General features: G+C 47.1%; 1 protein-coding gene across 2 annotated transcripts in view; it reads left to right on the top strand.

The window, feature by feature from the left end:
* CSE1L (chromosome segregation 1 like) overlaps positions 1-24,003 on the top strand; it is a 1,325,092-nt gene that overhangs the window by 742,182 nt on the left and 558,907 nt on the right. For both annotated transcript variants that reach the window (XM_069651279.1, XM_069651278.1), the window contains exon 17: positions 989-1,086. In XM_069651279.1, the coding sequence (XP_069507380.1) occupies positions 989-1,086 (98 nt within the window). The remainder of the gene's footprint in view (positions 1-988; positions 1,087-24,003) is intronic.

Below are 24,003 nucleotides of genomic sequence, written 5' to 3'. Positions count from 1 at the left end.
GTGTTTGAGAAAAGTCACTTGATCTTGGCAAGGTTGCTGCAGCAGAGCTTTCCACAGGTTGTCTTCTGGTGCTGGTTGCTTCTTAGTGCTTTCAGACTTGTTCTTACAATTTCAAAATAAAAGATTGTGTGTTCTTCCCTAGGTGGTAGAAACACGAGCAGCTGTGCAAACTCCTCAGTCACAACAGTGCACCATTTCAAACATTTCGGTGATCTCCCACATTCGAACTTTTCAGGACAACAGTCACAGAATGTGGATTAGGACTTTAATTACAGACATCCTATTCAAATATGTGTCATAACTGCTCTGGCATCCAGGTTCCTGCCTCCTGCAAGACAGTACTCCATACGGATTGCGTGCTTTCACTCAAAAAGAAGTAAACTCTATCAATGGAGCTTCTTCAGAGACTAATCCAAGAGTGCTACTAGGCATGCTCTCCCAGTTAAAATCACCGGGTAGCGCTTAAGCGACTTCTCAGTTTCTTGCTGCTCTATTCTTCTAGGGAGCACACACCTAACTAGGCCAGGTTTCTAGTCATGAAAAGACTGGGGTCGCTTTTGGGCACTCCATTGGAGAGACTGCTGGTTTTTAGGGGGCATATTTATTTCATAGTTCAATTCTGTTAGTTGGTCATGCAGACTCCCTGGAGAAAAAGGTCAGTGACCCATTCAGGACAAGCAAAAAGGTCATCCTGCAGAGAAAGGACGAAGGGGAAGACATTCACAAAGACCTTCTTTTTTAAATTATATATTTTTATTTTTAGAAATACTTTTTCACATGGTATCTTGCTAGCTCCTGATTAATAGAAATAGCTCTTGCTAGCAATGGATGACGCATAGGAGCTAGTTTTACCTCCTGCTCCTTAAATCTTTTTCTTTTCTTTAACTCATCTTCTGCAATGAATGCAAGCATTTGTTTTTGAATGTTATTTCTTGATGATGATGTGATTTCTCAAGTATGTTCCTATTGATATAATTTTTCTTCACAGCAATAATGAGGAGTTTTTCACTGCTTCAAGAAGCCATAATACCATACATCCCTTCAGTAATCTCTCAGCTTACCCAAAAATTGCTTGCTGTCAGTAAGGTAATGTTGACAAAAGTATTTAATATTATGTATTCTATAATTGTTTGCTACATGTGTTATAAAAGTTGCTTTTTTAAAATGCAACTACATTTTTTAAGCATGTTCTTGTCTCTGCCTAATTCTGGTGTTAAGCTTATTGAACTCCACTATTGAGCATAATCATTGAAGCATACCACAGCTCTAATGGATTCCTTCCTCCCAGAGATTCCTCATCGTTGATATTCTATCTCCATTGCCAACTTTCCATGAAATAATCTGATGCTGCGTAGGGGTGCTGTGTCCGGCTGTTCAGGAATTGATGCCTCACCAGACCGCACATGACGCCCGGGACACTAGATATGGAGCCACGACGTCCCATGGCAACAATTCCTTTTGTTCAGTTTCTGTATGCTTTGGCAATGCAGATTAGTGTAGCTATTTTTGTTACTGCGTCGAGTCTACCCCAGAGAAGTTCTCCAGCTTCTAAGCCCTGTTTGTACTGCGGGAGACGTTTTGTCTCGGATGCCCTTTATAGTATTTGGCTGTATTGCTTGGGGGGCAGGTGGTGGTGGGGGGCGTGGGGGGAGAGCACAATCCACAGGATTGCCTTTAAATGCAACCAAAGACCTTAAGGCAACGTGCCGCAAAGTTAAGTTACTGCCACAAAAGTGGCAAGAAAACCCCTTCTAAGACTCTGCACAGACCAGGGGAAGAGGGTCATGGTAGAGGAGAATTTCTCTATCCGGAAGTACAAAAAGGAAAAACAAAATTGATACAAGCTGGTGTCGCCCTTTGACGCTTAAAGACCTCATATGCCTAAGCCACGTCCCCCTTCCTTCCATAGTTATGGGAGTTCCAGCTGAGCCGGGAGGGGACCAGAGCCAGTTGCAGGCCTAAACATGCTTCATGTTAGGAAAGACTCTTTGTGCACCTTTCTTTCCATAGTTTCTAAGGCACCCCATTCTTGTTGCTTGTTTTGAACCCTGTCCTGACTTTTGGAGCCAGTAAAGCCTTCTGCTTTACTTCTCTTGCCTGTTTGTTCATTCTTATGGGTAAACTGACTGGTCCCGAAAACTGTTAGTACTGAGAGACTGTCCGTCTCCCTTTATGGATTCTTGTATTTTTAACATTTGTACTCCTCACCTTACAGCGAAGTGCAATTAGGTTACTTTGAATCCTTAACATTTAAATAATTACATTTTGGTTACTTTTACAATGCGCTTTAGTCAAGCTGTTGGCAGCTGTGTAATGTTTACAGTTTTTTGTGATATTTTTCTCGTGCACTTTCGCATTTACTGCAAATGCCTACTAAAGGTGGCTATCGCCCTAGAATTGCTGCCCAATGAGATTTGTGTTTGTTCTTTGGCCATATTCTGTTTTTTTCTTCCTGCCTTCCCGGGTCTGCCAATGCCTTATATTGAAACCCCTTTCTCAGGTAAAGCTGTGACTTTCATGGGAAAAGGGGCTTTGTGTGTGAGGGGGCTGGGACGGTCTGGTCTCAGTCCACATCTTTTGGCACTTGAAAGTCTCTTGCTGGACGGATGTAACAACCGGTAGTTGTCCATGATACGGACAAACCCAGCCTATTTGAATGTTGCAGATCATTAACATTGGTGGGTTAGGGCTTGCTCAAAGCCTGAATCTTGTATAAAAGATCGGCTCCTGAAACTTATCAGATTATCTTTGGAACCAAGACTACTTTGAAGAACACCCTGTTGATGAACCCAGGACTACCCCTATAGCTGACCAGCATCGACATCAGTTACTTGCCCCTGTGAAGCCCCGCTCCTCTGCCTGATCTCAAGACCCTTGATGATGCATGCATCAACCCCTGGCCCTGCGGGAACAAGTCTCTACCCCACCGAGGATCTGTGCCTTCTGAGCCTTTGGAAGTGTCCCTTGACCAACCACTAAACGGACTAACGCTCTTCTGGGCTACCTCGCTGCCGCCCTTCTGAGAAGAGCTTTGGAACTTTGCAGACCTTCAGTTTATGGTACAGGTCGCTTGTTCCTGCATTTACAGCCGTCTCACTGGGGCTGCTTCTGTTTTTTTCGCTACTGTACGATCAATCGCCTGTCGCCGCCTAACCATGGTGCCTTCGTTGGAACACTCCTTCAATCCTGTGAAGTGAAGAAGTGAATCCGGGTGGGGTTGGTTTTGTGGGGGGGGGGCGAGTCTTCATCGTTCTTCATTTTGGGTCCGCTTCTGAAAGCTGACTAGAACCATTTGCTGTGCAAAACAACCAACTCCGGACAAGGAAAGTGACCTCTGCACCCATGACCCCTGGACGGTCCTCACTTGAACCAAGCGCAGACAAGTGTGTGCCCAACAAATTCCAGAAGACCTGCAGTGTTATCTGGAAGAATTTGCGTCTGGGAGGGTGTGGGGCGGGGGGGATTTTATGGGTGGTGTTCTGGGGTAAATTACTATACCTGTTTCTGGGCGTAAAATCCTAACCCAAACTCATTGACTTGACTTGTGGTGTGGGACCAGGGTTAAGGATCCTTTCCTAGGCCTACCCTAGTGAACTTTGCTAAATAAGTATCTAACATTGAAAACATACAAAAAGCACCATCACAGCCCAGTGCATCATTTTGAAATGGACTCACCAGAAGAAGAAATACTTTGGAACCTGTGACTTTTGGGCACAAGTCCCATATCATCTTGGAATGTGGCTTATTTTAGATTGAGTGAAGTGTTCTTGTGTGTGTTCGGCCTATTTTTCCTGGCATCTGATTAATCACCTGTATTCAAGGCATAAATTAGTTTTCAAAAATTGATTAGCAAAATTTGCTAATTTAAATGTTCTTTATTAGCAAACTGATTTGATTAGTAGTTTTGTACCGATACTTTTAATGTCACCAGAAATTATTTCTACCCAAAACATAAGATAACCAACAGCCATTTTTGTGCACCGCTAAAGTAAGAGATTAGTGAGATGAGTGTCTGTAAAATGTACAGGTTAGTTGCATGAATGGTTGAAAAAAAATATGATAAAAAGGCTCCGTTTTTGTTATTAGGCTCTGTGCAACTGGGTGCAGCTGGTTTTGCACAGGGCAGTGTGCCATATATTGTATGGTTGCCCCATCATTTTCTGTGTAAAGTTCACAAGTTCATGAATGAAAGTGCTCAATGTTAAACGAAAATCACAGCTGATAGTAACTGTTTTCAATACAGCGTTCAATACCACTTTCGGCAGAGGGCTGGGCCACTAAAGGACCTCAAGCCAGGTAGGCTCAAGCAGAGCCTTCCAGCCCTGCACGCGCTATTTATTGCTATTGGCACTCAGAGCCACACCTGGAGGCAATGCCAGGTTTTACTTTAGCAATACTGTAATTAAGAATGATGATAATCTTAACTTTTTAGAAATAGAATTGCAGGAATGACTTTAAAAAAAGAAAGTAAATGCATACTGGCCTTTGGAAGCAGGATATAGTTTGCCTGAATATCCATCTGTGGGAGACTGGTTATCCCTCCCGTATTGTAGAACAAACACAAATGCTTACACTATCAGAATCGCACAAATGTCATCTCTCACTAGTGCTTCCAGCTCAAGAGAAAAAAAGGTGAACCCAACTAGGCTCATGTCACTCATTTGGGTTTTTTAAAACTGCTTTTTGTTTATTTTACAGTAAGCCTTGCTAGCCTAAGAACCGCTTGACTAACCAACATAAAACATAAATTTACCATATCAAAAAGTACATAATTATTACACCTCACTGCTGATGCAACAATTTCAGACAATCGACATTTGTGACTGGGCGTTAGTATAAAATGGTGTATATCATGTCTATAGACACACAGGAAATAACAATTTCCTCATTAATATGTCTATAAACATGATATAAACCACTTTATACTAACCCCCAGTCATAGATGTCGAGTGTCTGAAATTGTTGCATCAGCAGTGAGCTGTAATCATCAATGTACTTCATGATATTGTAAATTAATGTTTTATGTTGGTTGGTCAAGCCGTTATTCTTAGGCTAGCAAGGCATACTGTAAAATAAACAAAAAGCAGTTTAAAAAAAAAATACAAATGAATGACATGAGCCTAGTTGGGTTCACCTTTTTTTCTCTTGAGCTGGAAGCACTAGTGATAGCTGACAGTTTTTTTGCGATTCAGATAGTGTGAGCATTTGTGCTTGTCCTACAATAAGGTAGGGGCAACCAGTCTCCCACAGATAGATATTTGTTCAAACTCTTCCCCACTTAAGTCTAGTCCCCCTATAAAAAAAAATAAGTGGATGTACCCAACAGATGTACTACAATAGTTTGCCTAATATATTTAGATAATGTCTAGTTTGCAATTATTTGAACAAGAAATAACTTTTCTTGCCTAGCACTCCCACGCAGGCCTTTGGCACTTTAAGAGTGGAGCAGGTGGTTACTGCTGCACTCTCTGTTAGCCCCTTTGAACTTGCAGTGAACAGATACCAAAGGTGGGTAAAGCACGGGGGGCAGGAGGAATGCAGGCAGAGCTGTGTTTTCATTTAACAGGATAATTTAAATAGCTAGCTGTGCTACACAAATGTCATTTTAATTAGCCAACCTACAGATTTGCATAGCAATTGTATGTGCATTGAACTGGTAATAGATTTAATATGCAATTCTATTCTCCTAATGGTGAATATATGTGTTTGTATGTTCATAATGTTGTCAATACTCATCTGTGTTTTTATATGCCTAGTGTGTAACTTAAGCCCTAATAAATAACCACATTTAATTCTTACTGGCTAACCTGAATTGTTGGTGTAGCTCTGTGTGTTGTGGCCCTACACCTCACTCTTTCCTTGAGCCTTGACTGCTGAGCTGCCTTACCTTGTTTGTTTTGGCTAACCTCCCCTGTTTCCCATGAATCGAGTAGCCTCCCAAAATTTCCAAACAAGGGCTGATTTTGGAAATCCATCTGAACACTTCACATTTGAGAATTTATGGAGTGTGCAGGAGCTGCCCACGTGTGCATACTATGACCATGTCCTAAACCCTGCCTCGTGCGCGCCTTCCCCTAGCCCATTTCCCCATGTCAGGCACAGCCATCTTTTAATTTTTCTTTTTCTTTTCACCGCTTCCCTGCGGTAACTTTACTCGTTATTGATTTTTACCTTGCTCTTACTCTTTTTATGCTGGTACACCGGAGTTGTTCATGTGCACTGACGTTCTCTGCAGCTGACTGAACTTTTGCACCCTGACCAGGTTACACAGGAGTTAGCCGATGCAAGAGGGCTCCTTCGAGGCCTGTTGTGGTAATTTACTGTTCACTGGGGTGCAACATGAGGTCTCTGAGGACACTCGTCCTGCCGCAAACTCCAGGAGCGCATGGGTCTGGTGCTGGGCTTTGGCCCAAGGGAACTTGGATTCTTGACCAGGTTGGTACCGAGAACATGATTCCCGAGGCCATTTCACTTCATACTGGACTATCATCCAAAGCCTCCCCTGCTCTGCTCACTGGACAAATACCAGAGGGCTCTAGAAAGCCTGCAGTAGCAGTAAGCCAGCCCCACTCCTCAGATTACACAAGGCAGCACTGCGGTTTATGCGGTAACTGATGATGGAAATGCTTTCGTGGCACGTGGCTTCCTTCTCCCACCACTACCCTAGTATGTGTTTTCTGTATGTTTTCTGCATACAAGTGCAGTTTGAACCCCTGGTCGTGCAGCTCTTCATCTTTATTATTGGTGAACAAGACCCATGGGATTTCCCTAGGGCACCCATGGGTAGGGGTACACCTTTGTACCCCTACTGTGTTATTAGGCACCTGTGTGTTGCCCCACAGACCAGGGTATAGGCTGGCGGCAGCTACATGCAGATTTTGCTGTGGCTCTGGGCCTCCTCCATTTTGGGACACCCAGGCCCTGCCATAGGAATCAATGGATTTCTGAACAAAGGCAAGATGGCCACTGTAAGCCTCATGACTCTCTGCCTTTTCCTCTGGTGTCTGTCATTAGAAACCCTGTCTCTGTCTTCGTTCCTCTGATTGGATGTTGGGTGGAAAGATCCTATATGGCTCGGTGGCTGCCTACTGCTTAATTGGCAAGACCCTGCCCCAGAGACTATTTTGGATCCACCTTAGGGATCGGCCCTGACTCAATGGAAAGAGGGGGTCAAGTCGCATTCTGTGTTGTGGTTATCTGGATTTTGCTATGTCACAATGCCTGTGGTCTTGCCTGAGCCAGCTCTGTCTGAAACTGAGTGAATGCAGTGTGTGCTCTGAAAGGCTGGGAGTTGTCCCCAATATACAGCCACTGTTTTCGGTATCTGGTTTTGGGAGAAGGGACTGAATGCCTGCGAGCCTTGTTGGAGGCTGCTTTTATTCCTTTGTGTGTGCGTTTGGCTGACTGAGTCTAGCTCAGCCTTGAGTGAATGTAGGAATGTGTGCATATGAAGACCTCTCAACTCTGTCAAAAGCTTGGAGTTTTCTTGGAGGCCTGTATCCTAAATCCAACTGGATGAAGAAGTTCTGCTGTTGCAACTCCATCAAATCCAACGGCTGCTGTGCTGATTCAAGAACAGATCAAAGAGGACCTGGACAGGCAACCTCTTCCAGTAGCTACAAGGGGACATCGTGCAACTGCTGTTTTTCACAGTGTCCTGGAAGCCAGTCCTCACTGCCTGCTGTCCTGCAGAGGTATCTTCATGCACCCTGAAGAGTGACTGGACATCTTGTTCCCAAGAAGCCCACCAGCGTCATCCAGGGTGCAGAGGCTGTCCATGATCATGGAAAGCCAAACTGTGGCACATCGCCCCGAAGAGGGAGTATGCTGGCTTAGTGCTACTGTATGCCCAGAGCTTGCAAAGTTCCAACCGACTGAAGAAATATTCAAGAGGTTCTTCAGCCCTGACATATGTCCACTTTTACATGGTTGAGGAAGTCCAGAGTCACGTAACACAAAGTTGTATGGTGAAACATTCACCAGACCTGCTGACGCCAGGGGTGGTAGAAAACACCATTGGTATTTTATAACATTTCTTATTCAGTACATATTAAAGAAGGAACAATGATTTTCAGAAGAACAGATATTTGATCAAAAAAACGTTTTTAGTCTTCTTTTGCTTTTAAATGTGGTGCAGATGCCAACGTCACTGATGCATTTCGGACCTTGGTCCTTCATCAGGGTGATCTATACAAAATAAATTTGATACATTCATTTTAGCACTCAAGTAACTGAAAATTGTCTATTGTCACACAGGTTGTAAAATCTTACTGAAATTGAGTAGATGCGCTATGGTACCTGGTCTCTATCGGAATATTCTGAGACCCCTCTAGATGTCAAGCCACTCGGTGTGTTGCTTTCATGGTGTGTGACCTGTGAGGGAAAAGTATGTGTCAGTCTGATGGATGGAGGATTACTAATAGAGACTACTCTACATAGGTGTAAGATGCGATGACACAGTAAAATATTTTAGCGAGCTAGCATGGTGCTGGAGTGCATATTAACTCCACGTTCTCAAACATGGTTGTAAAAGAGGGAAGTTTTAGTGCTTACAACGTTAGGACCACATGTGGCGATCGAGCTGTGTGACTGAGGATTCCTGTGCTTGACTTAATCTGACTTGCATTCCAAAGGTCAACTCTGTAAGACCTGCAGTATCGAGTTTAGAACGGTGCACTTTTAAATGACCTGGGTTGTGGAAGTAAGCAAAAACCATTGGGTTAACGCCATTTACAGCTGAAGGAACTTGTGTATATTTTGGTTGTGCAAATTTGGATACTGTAAGCGGCCATTAATAGATTGTGATGGGCACGGAACGTATGAGGTCTCGTGGTCGATGGAATCCTAGGCGTTGCGTAGTTAGGAGAAACCAAGTCAGCACACTAACTAGGTAGCTAATGCTGTTATTGCGAACAAGAGGGGAAAGGCAATGTACGTTCATTTTGCTGCGTGTCGCAGTGAAAAGCTAGGTTACCTAGGTAACCGTAGCAACAAAGTTCTGGCTGGGTTGTCTAGGTGACTGCAGTAACGCAGGTGCGCCACCAATAAGAAATGGTGTATTAACATATTGCTTGTGTCTGTGAGCGGCGCAATGACGCCGACATCATACATAAGACCAGAGATTACCATGGTAATGCTTGAGGGAGCAGGCGCTATGGTGAAACATAATTAGGACGGACCATGCAATTGACCATAAATATCTGAACTGTACGCGCCTGCCTCAGTGTGACTCTGGTACCAATGGACTAGGTGTTCTGTGGGTACTATGCGTGTGGGTGTGTAGATGTAACAATTGGACACAGTTCTTGTAAAAAAAAAACTCCAATATAAATCGATCATATGCAAATGCTGTTTGCAATCTTATACTTGTGACAAATAGAGTTCTTAGAAAGGAAACTCAATTTAAACCATCTACAAAAAACATAAAATGCTGGTTGCAGTCACTTACACATATGGGAATAATTAGTCCAGAGTTGCGGCCTGCAGAGAAGTGCCTGCCGTTTTTTTTTCCACCACTCCGCACTGAGGAAAGAGTCTTGATGGTCTAAACTTGGTGGAGGTTCGCAGAGAAATCCAGTGCCAGATTCCAACCCGCCAGAAGCCATCCTGTCATTCAGCATAGTAACCCTACCAAGGAGACCACCGCGACAGATGATCGCTGCCGCCTTTCTGACACTGCTTGTTCCCTTCTTCTCAACAGCAACAACCCTGTGAGTTCTTCCAGAGGGGGGTCCATCCTTGAAGGGTATCGAGTAAAGCTGAGGGACTCTGCCACTTCGCATTCCAAGGCACTGTGACGAGCAAGTGGGACTTCCACCTACATGGTCCACACAAGCTTTATTTGCAGGCTGGGAGGGGGTGGGAGGTATCGCTACACAGTTACATTTTGACGCTAAAAAGCATTCTTCCAGTGTTCTGAACCAATTGTTTAAATTTCTACATTTGATGTTTGTAAGGTTAAACAGTGTTTGGTAATTATAGTGCAATACAAATTCAGCTGGGCTAAGCTCAAACCATCCACCCCATGGTACATCCCAGAGCTAGCCTCCAACAAACACTCAGAGACCTAGTGAAACAGTGGCGCAAAATCCATAACTCTGGAGACCGCACCAACTGCAAATCTCTGCGGCGCAAATCGTAGGATTCAGATTACCGAGGCCAAAGCTGCTTACGACTCCACCATTGCAGCAGCCTCTAACCGGACAAAGCCCTTTTTTAAGTATGATTAGGATAATTGGTGGATTCGAAACTAGATATCTGTGCGCTAATGATCACCCTCAAGTTCTATCTCGGGTTGATTGAAGTATTTGAATGTGTACTGGCAGCAATCACTCAAGTCCCACCAACCCATCCACCCAGGTTGGCACAAATAAATGCAAAAATTGGGGGTAAGGGATGGTTGATGCGCTCAGCACCGATGATAAAGTAATTGGAGTCACTAAGAAGTGAGAAGTAAGTGATGACTTTAATTCAGTTGCGAACAGCCAACACGTGTTTCGACACGCTGGTCATTTTCAAGGCTGAATAATTCCACAAAAGCATATACTAATTTATATACATCAGAAATTAGTATTCAATTAATATGCAACTTCACAGTAGATGTTATACTTAGCCATATTAGTGTGCAGGCAATTTAAGAGTTCCGTAGATAAGTCGTGTACACAATAGATATGCAGTCAAATGAGGAAATTGAGTATAAGGATCAAAAAACCATACCACAGTTCAGATTGAGGGTGGGGGAAACAGTTGCTTCAGTGTCGATCAGAGATTCAGGAACAAAATCATATGCAAATAAAATTAGGTTGTTATGAGTGGTACGACACATCACTCATTTCAAAACGGGGAATTGAGAACTCCTGATAAATCAATCAACTAAAAAGCATGGTATTTATAAAGTTCAATGTGCATTCCAAATATTGCTGGCAGGCCAAACATTTTAACCATAACCACCACAGTTCACCAACATAGAATCCTGGCAGTGTTCACCTGGTTAGAGAAGAGTTTCTGTCTAACAAAAGTGAATCGGGGCTAGAGAATCATGACATGCACTGTATAACTAATCATGAAAAGTAAAAATCATCTTGAAGAAGGATGATTATCCTGAATCCAGTTTCCCGGAAATTTATAGTGTAGTTCCCAAAATATGGTTATATTAATACACAGGAAGTTTGAGGCATACGGGAGGGATCCCGACGATGCGGACGTGGAGAGCATAGGTGGAGCCGACGAGGAGCCGCAGGCTGTGGAGGAAACTGAGAACCCCGCGCCCCGGCCGTCGCTCCCGATGCCTACGCCACAGGACAATTCAGGAGCAATCTTGATGGCTTTGCAGACCCTGTGTACGGAGATGAGGACAACATTGCCCTTACACCCAGCGGACGATCCAGCGGCGTCTGGACCGTGGGGAGCCCACCGAGCAAGCAGAGGTGTATCCATCCTCCACCTCCTTTCCAGCCTTCACCTCCATCCCCTCCACCGAGGGATGAGACGGGGACGGACGCCGACGACGGTGGTGACGACGGGACGGATCTCCCATCACCCCTCCCCCGACGAAATTGGCTCCTTTCACACCATGATCACCAGGGCATCGGATCTTTTCCAGCTATGCCCCAAAGAGCAGAAGGAAGGTTTCATCTACCAACGACAGGAGGCCAAGAGTAAGACCCTCCTCTCAGTCCTGTTACTGGACGACATCTGGGACGAACTGTCCCTGCTGAAGAACCCGTCCACGGCCCCTGCGAAGAGGGACCGGTACAAGAAGTAGTACCGGGTCCCAGACTCGGCTCCTATATGCCTCAGAGCACAGCCGTCCACGCATTCGGACATCTCAGCGGCGGCCAAGTAGAAAACGGCAGGGGTGATAGCATCAACTTCCACTTCCCCACCGGACGGCGAGGGGAAAAAGCTGGACACCATGGGACGACGGGTCATCTCGTCGGCAGCGACGACCATCAAGATGGCCAATGCCTTCGCAATCGTGGCACGCTATGACAGGGAGCTGGTGTTCAAGATCGCTCCCCTCCTGTAATTCCTCCCAGACAACAAGAGGGCGGAAGCCCTTGAAATCCTGCAGGAAGGCTAGGTGGGGTCGGACCACGCCATCACAGTGGCCACAGAAATCGCCGACACCTGCTTTCGCCAGATGGGCAACAGTGTTTGCCTGCGCCAGCGCGGTTGGCTCAAGGCCACCGATTTCCGTCGGGACGTTCAGGCCAGGGTACTGGACATGCCCTTTGACGGAAACAACCTATTTGGGAAATCGGTGGACGAGTCGCTACATGCCATCCAAGCGGACACAGATGGCCCGTGCCCTAGGCACTCTTCATCGACGGCCGTCCTTTCGGACCTCCAGAGGCAAATCTCAAGGTGCCTCCAAAGGATTCGGTGGCAGTTCGTCGTACCGCCAAGCTGTCCGTTCCTCGTCACAGGAAGCCTACAGAGGCCGCAGCAAGACCGGTGGATACCGTCGTCGCCAAGGAGCCCAGAGTGGCAAGGCCTTGGCAAAACAGGATTGAACCAGCCGTGACGTCGGGCCCCTACCTAAGCACCCCTGTGGGAGGCAGGCTGGCGAACTTCATTGGCGTGTTGGAGTCCATCTCCACCGACTGTTGGGTGCTGGAGGCTCTGGCCCACGGGCCCACTCTAGAGTTTCAAAGAAAGTGCCCCCATTTCCCTCCCGTGGCCAGGAAAGAAAGCCACGTTCCACACCTGCTTCAGTAGGTACAAGCCATGCTGAGACAGGGCGCGATAGAACTCATTCCAAAGAGGCTCTGGGGCTCCAAAGTATCCTCGCGGTACTTCCTCGTCCGAAGGAAGATCCGCGGCTGGTGACCCATCCTGGACCTTCGGCGCATCAACAATTACATCAAAGCACAGAAGTTCTGGATGGTTACCCTTCAGCACGTGCTGGGACAGCTGGAGGAAGGCGACTTTCTATCGTCGCTGGTCTTGGAGGATGCTTACTTTCACAGCCCCATACACAAAGGACATCGAAAGTTCCTACGTTTCGTGGTCCAAGGGCGGCACTACCAGTTCAAGGCCCTGCCCTTCGGGTTGAACTAGGCCCCAAGGGTCTTTACCAAGAGCCTGGCACCGATGGGGGTGCGCCTGCAGGGGATACACGTTTACCCCTACCTGGACGATTGGCTCATTCAGGCAATGTCAAGAGAAGTCGCCGTCGACCACACAGCGAAGACCGTCCGCCTGCTCACGGAACTGGGATTCTTGTTAGGGAGAATTCTCATTCTATGGCTAATTTCCCTTACCTGTAGAGTCCCCCAGAAGCTTTGCTGGATTTGAAGGGTTTGTTTCTTTTAGCCTGCTAAGAGTGAGACTCTTTTTCCCACTCATAGGCATTTTTGCTATGTGTGTTCTAGGCTATTTTTGTGTTTAATGTCTATGGGATTTTTCTCACCCTCATAGTAACCATCTTTATTCACATGTGTTACACAGCACTCTCAGTGCAGTGACACAGGGGTGTCGTAGGAACCCCCAAACATAGACTCCATAACCTGGGACTGACTACTGTCTCCCAGTGCCTGTAAAGTCCCCATTGACTTTACTAGTCAATTTTTATGAACTAAACCAGTACAACCCATCTTACAATGGAGGTACTGGAAGGGGTTAATAGTTTTTCCCCTATGTTCATTTTCGAGAGGGTACCGTACAGTCCCTCTCTAGTTTCTGGCTGGTGGCAGTGGTTACTACCATAAATATTCGACCGCAAATATTTCCCTATGGGATTTTCCCATTGTTCGAGGCTAACACTTTTACTGACAGCCTCTTACATACCGCCGGTGTATTTTATTAGTAACTTTACTCCGGTAGGTTTTATTTGCCAGAACTTTAATATTAATTCTTTCTCTAGAATCCTAACCCAGGTCGGGGATCCTTTGTTCGTTCTTTTGGCGGGCTTCTGCCAAGAAGCCCTCCTCTCGGCACCACTGAGTCTGGGGTGGGTCCACTGTGTGGGAGGGGGAGTAGGACCGCTGGACAGTGTTGCCTTGGCAACTCATGTCGCACTCTATCCTGATAGGTTGGCGTGTCTCCCGCCAAGTTGACCACTCCACTGTGAGTGACAGCTAGGCTGTATGAATAGGGGTTTTTCTTTATAAAAGCAGGGTCCTGAGGACTGGAAGAGCAAGACGTCGCCACTGGAACTAAGGAACCGGAGAGGAGAGAAGCCAAAGACATCTGCAACGACGACTACCACCGGTGAAGCCCTGCTTCAGCGTCTCACCACTTTTCTCCACATGGCGAGAGGAGATCTTCATCTGAAAGAGCTTTCTTCCCTTGAGCTGGTGGGACCAACCAGTTTGCCAATCGCCTCCCCGGACCTGCCGTGGTCGAATCGCCAGTGCCCCGCACTTGGAGACCGGATAGCCAGGCAGCTATCGACCCGGACCGCGATTAAAAGGAACGTACCTTTTTAAACTTCGTTTGGCAGCACCGCGGCTGGTTTCATCCCTGGGTAGTGCAGTACCTCGAACCTTCCTCCACGACGAGAGCCTCTCTTCCTCTGCTGGATCCCTTGAACTGCAGGAACTACCAGGAACAACCGCCACCGCAGGAGCCACCTCTTCATTTTAAAGGTACATTGTTCCGCCAGGCCACCCTTTCTTCGCCGTAGCCTAAAGGTGTTTTAAATCCTTTACCTACCTGTTGGGTTGGCCGCCCCTCTCTCTTAACATAGTCTATTTTACTTCTGCATCTACCATTTCCAATTTGTTAACCAAAGAATTGACTGCATCTACAAGAACATTTTGCTCCTGGGCCCTTTTGCCCTGTACCACTTACTCTGGCACAGGCCTACTGACTCTGGTCACATTTGTTAAATCTGCTTTCTCTAGATTGATTCTCCATTCGAACTGTGTGGTGCACCCCTGTCTTATAACTACCCTTTCCTTCCCAATGTTTTGTGAAATGCCATTTTGCTCAGTTTTCATTTAAGTACTGCTTATACTGATGCACTGTCTTGCTCTAACTGGGTCACAAGTAAATGGGAAGTGTTGCTAGGGTGTATAAGAATCTATTTCTAAATAACTTGTGCTTTCCCTCCCTTGTGAGGAATTGTTAGTGGATCCCTTGTGTGTAGTTGTCACTGTGCTGTTTTGCTCAGTTTTCACTCTGGTTCACTTGGTCTACAATTCATATAGGGAGTGTGTATATTTTTCCTTGAATTAATTTAACTTGCTTGATACTGTGATACATGTGTTTTGATTAGAAGTGTATAAAATAAATATATATCTACTTTTTAACTACAAAGCTTTGGTCAGTGTTTCCTTGCCCCATAGCCTACTAGGCCTATTGTGTAAACCCTGAATACCTCTCATCTCCCTCTTGAGATAAGTCGGACTGCTCAGCCACAGCTACCAACTAAATCTTTGTGGTACAGACTGATACCAAAGGGGATTTATTGCTCTCACATGTAGTCCTAATCTGGTGTAGTGCTCCCTAAGGGAACGGCACTGGATTCTGCCTAACAATTCTCAATCAACTTTGCGAAATCCCACTTGGTACTGTTGCAGGACACCCTGTTCCTGGGAGCCAGACTCGACACAGTGGCGCGGTTGGCTTCACCGTTGGAGGAGAGGTTGAAAGCCATCCTGGGTAAGGTACAACGGCTGTTGACCATGGAAGTGGCCAGGGTGAGGTCCATCAAATCCCTGCTTGGCATGATGTCATCTTGCATCTACCTCGTGCGTCTCTGCAGGCTGCGGATGCAACCACTGCAGGAGTTCGACGCCCGTTAGATGCAAGTGGCGGGGAGCTTTGAAGACGAGATCTCCCTCATCAAGACTTTACGTCTATCGATCCGGTGGTGGGGCACCCGTGCGAATCTCGCGGCGGGTATGGACTTCCAGACCCCAACACACCAGGAAACGGTGACGACGGCCGATTCCCTGGAGGGATGGAGAGTGCACACCAGAGATCTCCACGCAAGAGGCCTTTGGCTCCCGGAGGGGAGGTCCCTGCACATCAATGTCCTGGAGCTCCGGGCCGTGTTCTGGGCCCTCAGGTCTTTCCTTCCGTCCCTCAAGCGCAAAGTGGTACGGATCTTCACCGACTACACCACCACGATGTTCTACATCCGGAAGCAGGGGGGCACCAGATCCCCCAGCCCAATCCAGGGAAGCGCAGGATCTGTGGCACTGGGCTGTCGCTCAGGGGATGTTCCTGGTACCTTTTCATCTGGCAGGAGTGAAAAACACTCTCGCTGACTCGCTCAGCAGGGAGCTGCGCTGCAGGATCAAGTGGATCTCCTATTCCGACGATGGTTCAGTCCCCAGTTCGACCTGTTTGCGACGTCGGTGAACACCAAGTGCCAAAGGTTCGCCAGCAGATTTCCACAGCTGGGGAGCGTGGCCGATGCGTTCTCCTTCCCCTGGGACAGCCTGTTCCTGTACGCGTTCCCACCGTTGCCGTTGCTTATGCGACTTATCAGTCAACTCAGGCGGTCCCGGTGCAAGATGATCCTCGTCACACCGGCGTGGCCGAGGAAGATATGGTTCCCGGACCTTCTGGACTCATCAGCGTTCCCCCCCCCAGTCAAACTGCTGACAGATGCGGATCTTCTCGCCAGGGAAGGAGGCGCCATCCTACATCTCCACCCGGGATCGCTGAACCTGCAGGCCTGGCTCATGCAGCACTAGAGTTCGGAGGCTACGATATCCCGGCGGACTGCAAGGAGGTACTTGCAAATGCCAGGGCGTCCTAGACTCTTAAGTGCCATGGACATAAGTGGAAGAGGTTCTCTGTCTGGTGCCATGCACAGAAGATCAACCCTGTGCTGATTATGGCCCCTCAAGTGCTGCCGTACTTGCTGTCGCTGACCAAAGCAGGGTTGGCACATGCCTCCATCCAGTTCTGTTGTAGCGGCTATCTCCCGCTACAACAGAACTCCGGGGCGGTCGTCGCTGTGGTCTCACCGCCTGGTAAAGGAGTTCATGAAATGACTGTTCTGCTCGTTCCCGCCGGTGAAGGCTCCGACCCCGGCGTGGGAGCTCAATGTGGTGCTGACCAGGCTCATGGGTCCCCCATTCGAGCCCTTGCATTCAGCACCGCTGAAGTTCCTATCGTGGAAGACAGTGTTTCTTGTGGCCATCACCTCCGCACGATGAGTGGGAGAGATCCAGGCCCTCTCCTGTAAACCTCCATACCTGACATTCCACGAGACGAGGGTAGTGCTGAGGACGCACCCCTCCTTCATGCCCAAAGTGCCGTCGGACTTGCATCTCAACAAGCCCTTGGTGTTACCCGTTTTCTTCCTGTCGCCTTCATCGCCGGCTGAGAGGACTTTGCACTCGCTGGATGTGGCTAGAGTGCTGAAGTTCTACGTGGACCGCACGAAGAGTTTTCGGAAGACATCACAGCTGTTTGTGAACTTGAGACCTGTGAACCAAGGGAAGGCCCTCTCAAAGGCTTCCATTTCCAGATGGCTCTCTGGCTGCATCATGCACTGCCACCGGTTGGCAAACAGACCGTTGCCCGGCCGTCCGAGACCATTCAACCAGAGCGATTGCTGCAACTACAGCTTTCCTGTCTGGTGTGCCCCTGCTGGACATCTGCAGGGCTGCTACATGGAGGTCGACACACACCTTCACGAGATTCTACTGCGTCGACTGGGATTCCAGGGAGGAGTCAAGAGTCGGCCAGGCCTTACTGCGCAACCTGTTCGCTTGAAGGTGAGCCTGGTGAGGAGATGAGATGTTTAATGTTGTTGAAATGCTTAATGTTGAGCCTTGCCACCTCCTGTGGTTGTGCATGTGTGCACTGCTATGTATTCTTGTATTTATGAGCATGTGAATCCAAGCCAGACCCCATGCTGGAGAAGGAACAAGTTACTTACCTGTAAATGTTGTTCTCCAGCATGGGTCTGGCATGGATTCACATGCAAACCCTCCCTCCAACCCCTCTGCGGCTCTTCTCTTGGTCCTACTGCCACTTTACATGCTACCAAATCTGAAGATGGCTGCCAGAGGAGGGGCTTGGGTAGAGGGCAGTCATTGGCTGGGGGCAGTATGACCCAGAGACCAGTGATTGGTTACTAGTAGAAAGTTCAGAAACAAAACTGATTTTTTTTCTTTACCGAGGATTCCCAGCCTGACGATGGGGAATATTCATGAGCATGTGAATCCATGCCAGACCCATGCTGGAGAACAAGTGTTACAGGTAAGTAACTTGTTCCTTGTCCAACAATGGCTCAATGATAGGCGCCTAGAAGGATTTGATTCTAAACTCTCTCAGCAAAATCCTTAGGCTTCACCTTTGACAGTAATCTGTCCTTCCAGAGAAACAGCCAAGAAGCCCCAAATAGACTGGATCAGATGAAGCTCTATCCTTCAAAGAAATCAAACACTTCATCCCAACGCAAGATTTCCGGACCGTAGTGCAGGCCCTTGTGGTCTCGCACATTGATGGGGGGTGGGGAGGGAATGCTCTCCTGACGGGGCTACCAGCTGCTCACTTGTCCTCATAAAAGCAGCCTATCACGAATTACCCCCATTTTACGCAAACTACATTGGCTTCCACTCAAAGCCAGGAGACTGTTCAAGACTGCATGTATCTACAAAGCAGTCCCTAGTAGCACACCAGCGTACCTGGCGGCTAAGCTCCACATATCTGTGGCACATGCTCCTTGTGCAGCAAATCGATTAACTGGCTTGAATCACAACTCGTCTGCAAAGAGGGGACCCGCCAACAATCCTTCTCTTGTCATGCACCCTCTTGATCCCAGTGTCGGTTTGGAATGCCTCAAAACATGGCTCTTTCAACAACACCTGACCAAGGACTAATTCCAATGGACGCACATACCGTCGTACAGTACTGCTCTTCTGTTAAAAGATGCTAGCCCAAATGCTGTCTACCCACTGTGAGGGGTCAGAAATGTGAGACGGTCACAAAGGTATCATTTTATCAATGGTTGCCATTTTATTAAAATAAAAGGGTTGCGATAAACACCTGTCTTTCCCTATCCTGACAAGAGTATTCCTACCTAGGAAACTAAAGTGAGCGAAAACATGACCTAATGTCCAATAGTTTCTGACTCTCACACTAATACATCCAACACAAATGTACAAGGGATAGTTGGCTAACGTCAGTTCAACAAAACAATGCAAAAGTTCAAAATGAGATGTTTTTAAAAGTACTCCTTGTGACCAAGGTTGAACTCCCTTCCCCTGGATCAATTCAAGAGTAACCTTAAACAAATACTGATTCAACAAAAAATCTGTTTAGTTCAACACAATATCTTTTCCATCCATTGTGTTTTTCCACTTGATAAAGCAAATGTCTTCTCTGCAAACACTTGTTAAAAACCCAAGGTAATAGTTCTCTTCCACAATATCCTTCTTGAAAAGACGAATGTTTCTTTCACGAAATACCAATTCATAAACCAAGTTAATTGTTTTCTCCACACAATGCATTTCTCAGACTTCAAAGTAAATCTTAGCACACCACAATGATTCTTCCACTGGGATGCTTTTTTTCAGGATAGCACATCCACCACCCTTGGTGATGCCACAGTTTGTCAAAAGAACATAATTCTCAAATTCTTTTCTTCAGCACTTTTTTTTACCACAACCACATTTCTTTCAACTGTTTCTCTCCTGGTCTACTCGCCTACCAGGACTAACTCTAAAAGGTCACTTTCCTGGTTCACTCGCCTGCCATGAAGCAAACTCTCCTACTACTCCAGTTGGTTTCTTTAGCAGCGATATGGGTTACAGTTTTCCCCATGTTGATTTCTCATAAATTGTAAATTGCACCCTTTTTGCCTTCTTGTGGATTGCCAATATGGGGTGTTAGGCATTCATTTATCTGTCCTTGCCTCCGCTTACTTCTGTTACTCTGACTCCTTGTGGCTTATTTGAAGAAGCCGAAAACGTTAGTGCCTCAGTGCCCTGTGGTTCTCGTGAGGCTCGCTGGTTACTGTTGGCGTCTTCATTGTGCTTCTTCACAATACATCAGCTTTTCTCTGTGTCTCTGGGACCTCTGGTTCTCGCATTGCCTGTGTCTCTCTCTGGAAGCCTCGGCTGATCAGCTCCCCGTGACCACGGCTCTCCTGGGTTCCTCCTGGACACTGCCTCTGCCGTTTCCTCGCTCTTCCGCACACCTGCCGCTCTGCACACGCTTGGGTACCAAGCTTCATCTTGGAGAGCAGTCACTCCTGCTTACACCTCCTTTTCACAGCTGTGTTCCATCTTTCCTTTTAAAGGTCCCACTCGGGTACCTTGCATCCAAACAACTAGACCACATATTATTTTCAATGGCATTTCCAATCCTCATTAACTCATGGTTTTCCTTGTCCCAGTTCCACAGGCGTTAAGGATTTCTAGGCCCATGTTTTTTTAAAAAAATTAAACTTTATTTTTGCATTTACCCTTTAACAACACATAAACAGCCCACACTGCTGGTTATACAACTTGCGCAAGCAGTCTTTCCCCTTTCCCCTCCCCCTTCCACCCAACCTTCTCTCCCCCCCCCCGCCTCACCCATTGCAGTTTATTGACACCTCTGTGTGTTGTGTTGGCATTGACTCCTAGTCTTTCTGGTTGGCTGTTTGTGATGTTTTAGGTGATGTTGAGATGGAGTCAGTGCTGGACAGCAGATATGAAACATAAGGCCCCCATATGTCTGTATGTCGCGTGTAGAGGCAGTGTTCTTATAAATTCTGCTTCCACCTCTTGGCAGTAAAGGATGTCTTTCCTCCAGTTTGTTAGTGTGGGTGCTGTGCCCCGCCCCCATGTCATAGCTATTCTTCTGTGTGCCAGTACCAATAGTACGTTTGCGAGTTTCCTCATAAGCGATGCTAGAGATTTTGTCATCCCCAGTAGTGCTACCATCGGAACAGGTCTCAATTCCTCACCTATTATTGTTTTTGTTTCGCGTAGCACACCTGCCTAGAATTGAGCCACCACCGGGCAGCTCAAAGCCAGATGCAGGAAAACAGCAGCTGGTGTGCCACATCTGTCACATGTGGAATTTAGTTCTGGGTGGTGCCCGTTTCTTATTTTCGGCCTGTAGTATGTTTGGTGCAAATAGTTAAAATGAATTTGCTTGAAGCGTGAATTTAGTGCCACCTTTTGTGTTTGTTGTAATATGTAGTCCCATTCTTCATCTGGGATGAGTGCTTGCAGTGCCTTTTCCCATCTTTCTTTTGTTTTGGGGTTTATTGGGATTGTCTGTTACGAGGGTTCTATATATAGTAGAAACCAGCATTCCCTCTCCCTGTGCTTGTATCACTCCGTGCAATAACTGCCATGTTGGTGGTTGATGCGGAAACGAGGGCATGAGTTCTTGCATCGCATATTGTAATCTGAAGTAGATGACAATATCTAGGGAGGTGGTACTGCCTCTCTTTAGCTTGTTGCGGCGTTATGAAGGTTTCTTGGTCAAATAGGTCACCCAGCATGCTAATTTTGCATTTGTCAACCCATTGAAGGAACACTTTTTCAGATGTGAGGGCAATCCCTGGGATAAATTTAATGGGTAGGAGAAGTGTGTACCTGATCTGTATGTTGTACTTTTGGGCTATCGCCAAATTGCATATGTGGACTGTACTATATTCAGTGTTGTGTGTGGCACCGCTTGTTTGCTAATGACCACCGCTCTCAGCAGGTTTGGTGAAGCTAGGGCGCATTCAACCTGAACATGTGGCCTGATGAACTGGGTCGAGCAGTGGCTGCGAAACTGAGCCTGAGCCGCCCAGTAATATCTTTCCACATCGGGGAGTGCAAGGCCCCCTTTGGCTACCGGCAGTGTGAGGGATGAGTATGCCACTCTCGCTGGTCTACCCGCCCAGATCAAATCCAGCACTAGACTCTTCACTGTCCCCAGGAAGCGTTGTGATAGCGGGATCAGAATATTTGAAAATAGATATGAGTTTGGGGAGAATTACCATTTCCACCAGGGACGCCCTCCCCATAGGGTCAGTGGGAGTGATTTCCTTCTGAACACCTTTTCTTGCAATATCTTAAGTACGCTTTCATAGTTATCTCAGAATATTTCATGGTGGCTCAGTGACATCTGAATCCTTAAGTATCGGACGTGGGAATTCTCCCATTTGAAGTTGTCATCTGTAAATGTGCTGGTGCTGGCGGTTAAGGGAAAGATAATTGACTTGGCGTGGTTAATTTTTAGCCCCGACACCAATCCGAATTTTATTTCGTGCATGATGGAATTGAGGTTTTTGATAGGATTTTGTACATAGAGCACTATGTCGTCAGCGTAGAGGAATATTATCAATTTGTGGGGTCCAATATTGAGCCCTCTTTGGATTTGCCGCTCTCCAAGGCCAGCCGCCAGGGGTTCCATTATTAGTGCAAAGATCAGAGCGGTGTTACGCTCACCTGGCTCCCACAGGGGCGTCGGTCGGACCCAGACAGCTGCGGTCTCCACCCACATGATGCGTAGTGTAGCGATGACTGACTGGATCTGCCCTCCTAATCTTGTCTGCTTAACCCGTAGAAATATTCTCCTTCAAGTGGAGAGATGGATTTAGCCACTTGTGGATTCAAGTGATGGCACCCCCACAGTCCTCCCCAACTAATACCTCCGAAATGCCCTCACAGCAATCTCACCTTATATTCTTGAAAGATGAGCTCTCCATCCTGCATGAATTTGCAGGGGCGCATCGATTCAGTTACTTCACTGGTTTGAAGGCTCGGGAGAGTTCCGGAGAGTATGGACTCTGAGGTTCCTGGTGAGGACCAGTAAGTATTAAGTTCATAGAGTTCAATATGTCCGATGTTCACTCTTGCCCCCCCCCCCCCCTTCCTTTCTTGTCTTGCAGCTGGCTCGTGAAAAGATGCTCTTGTGGCAGCTGGTGGCGCTCAGGTAAGAGTCTGTATTACCCGGCGCTGTCCGGTAAATGTTGCACAAGGAAAACGTGTTTTGTCTCTCTTTACAGATGCGGCACGTGAAAATATGGAGAGTCACAAAAGGATGCCTCCGGTGGTAAATCAGCTAAGTCTATGGAGGTAAAAATTTTATTTGTTGGTTCCCTCGGCTCACCTTGTGGTTTTCTTTTGTCTCCTAGGTGCCGAAGTTCGGCGAAGAAATGATGGAGGCAATGCCGACCCGAAGGATGCTGTGAAGCTGGTGAGAATGGCGCAGCTCTGCAGCTGGAGGTGCGGCGCGTGCAGCAATTTTCTTTACAGGTCCGGAGACGAGATGGATCCAGAATCGGGTGTGGAATAGAAATAAGTTTTTCTAACCTTGTCCCTTTCTTTCCTCTTTGTTTTAGGAGCTCCGGATTCGAGGCGGGCGTGGCAGAAGACTGGATGCAGGCTGCATGCATGGTGAGTGTTACGCTGCTGGATGCAGAATAACGCGAAGCGTGTGTTGCTGGTCGGGTGTGGTTTAAATAGTCTCAAAAGTAGTCCCAGGTAAGAAGTCCCTAGAACCACACCCGGGTAAAAAATAGTCCCTGTAGAAAAATAGTCCCTTTCAGGCTTCATGTTGGATTGGAGTCATTTGCAGCATGGTCTGCCTGAGGTAAGTAATGACTGAGCCTGGCGCCTTAGGCGCAAGGACTGATTCCTACTATGAGCCTGGCACCTAAGGGGCCAGGGCTGAACCCAGATAGCCCCTAGCCGGGGCTGCTGAGGTTTTATTAAATGTCTAAATGCCTGCTCACGGGGCTGATGGGCTTGGTCCGGATGCCTGGGGGTAGGCATCATGACAAGTGGATAGTGGGCATCCTTGTCTGGTGCCTCGTTGAAGGTTAATTGGTAACATCTAAATCTGCATATATTAGTGTGATTGCTGATTGGGGTTGGTTATACAGGAGAGACACCATTTTGATATACTGGTTCCCGAGTCCAAGCTGCCGCAGTACTGCGAACAGGAAGGGCCACTCGACGGAGTCGAAAGCCTTTTCCACATCTAGCAGCACCGCTATCGCCTGTTGGCTTGGATCCAGTGCTGTTATCACCCCAAACTTTCTTCGTATACCAAATGTTGTATTACGCCCGGTACAAAGCCCGCCTGATCGGCAAGTGC

This window comes from Ambystoma mexicanum, chromosome 3p (genome assembly GCF_040938575.1).
Source record: "Ambystoma mexicanum isolate Mex_15411 chromosome 3p, UKY_AmexF1_1, whole genome shotgun sequence".
NCBI classification, from domain to species: Eukaryota; Metazoa; Chordata; class Amphibia; order Caudata; family Ambystomatidae; genus Ambystoma; species Ambystoma mexicanum.
This window is presented reverse-complemented; position numbering and strand designations above follow the sequence as displayed.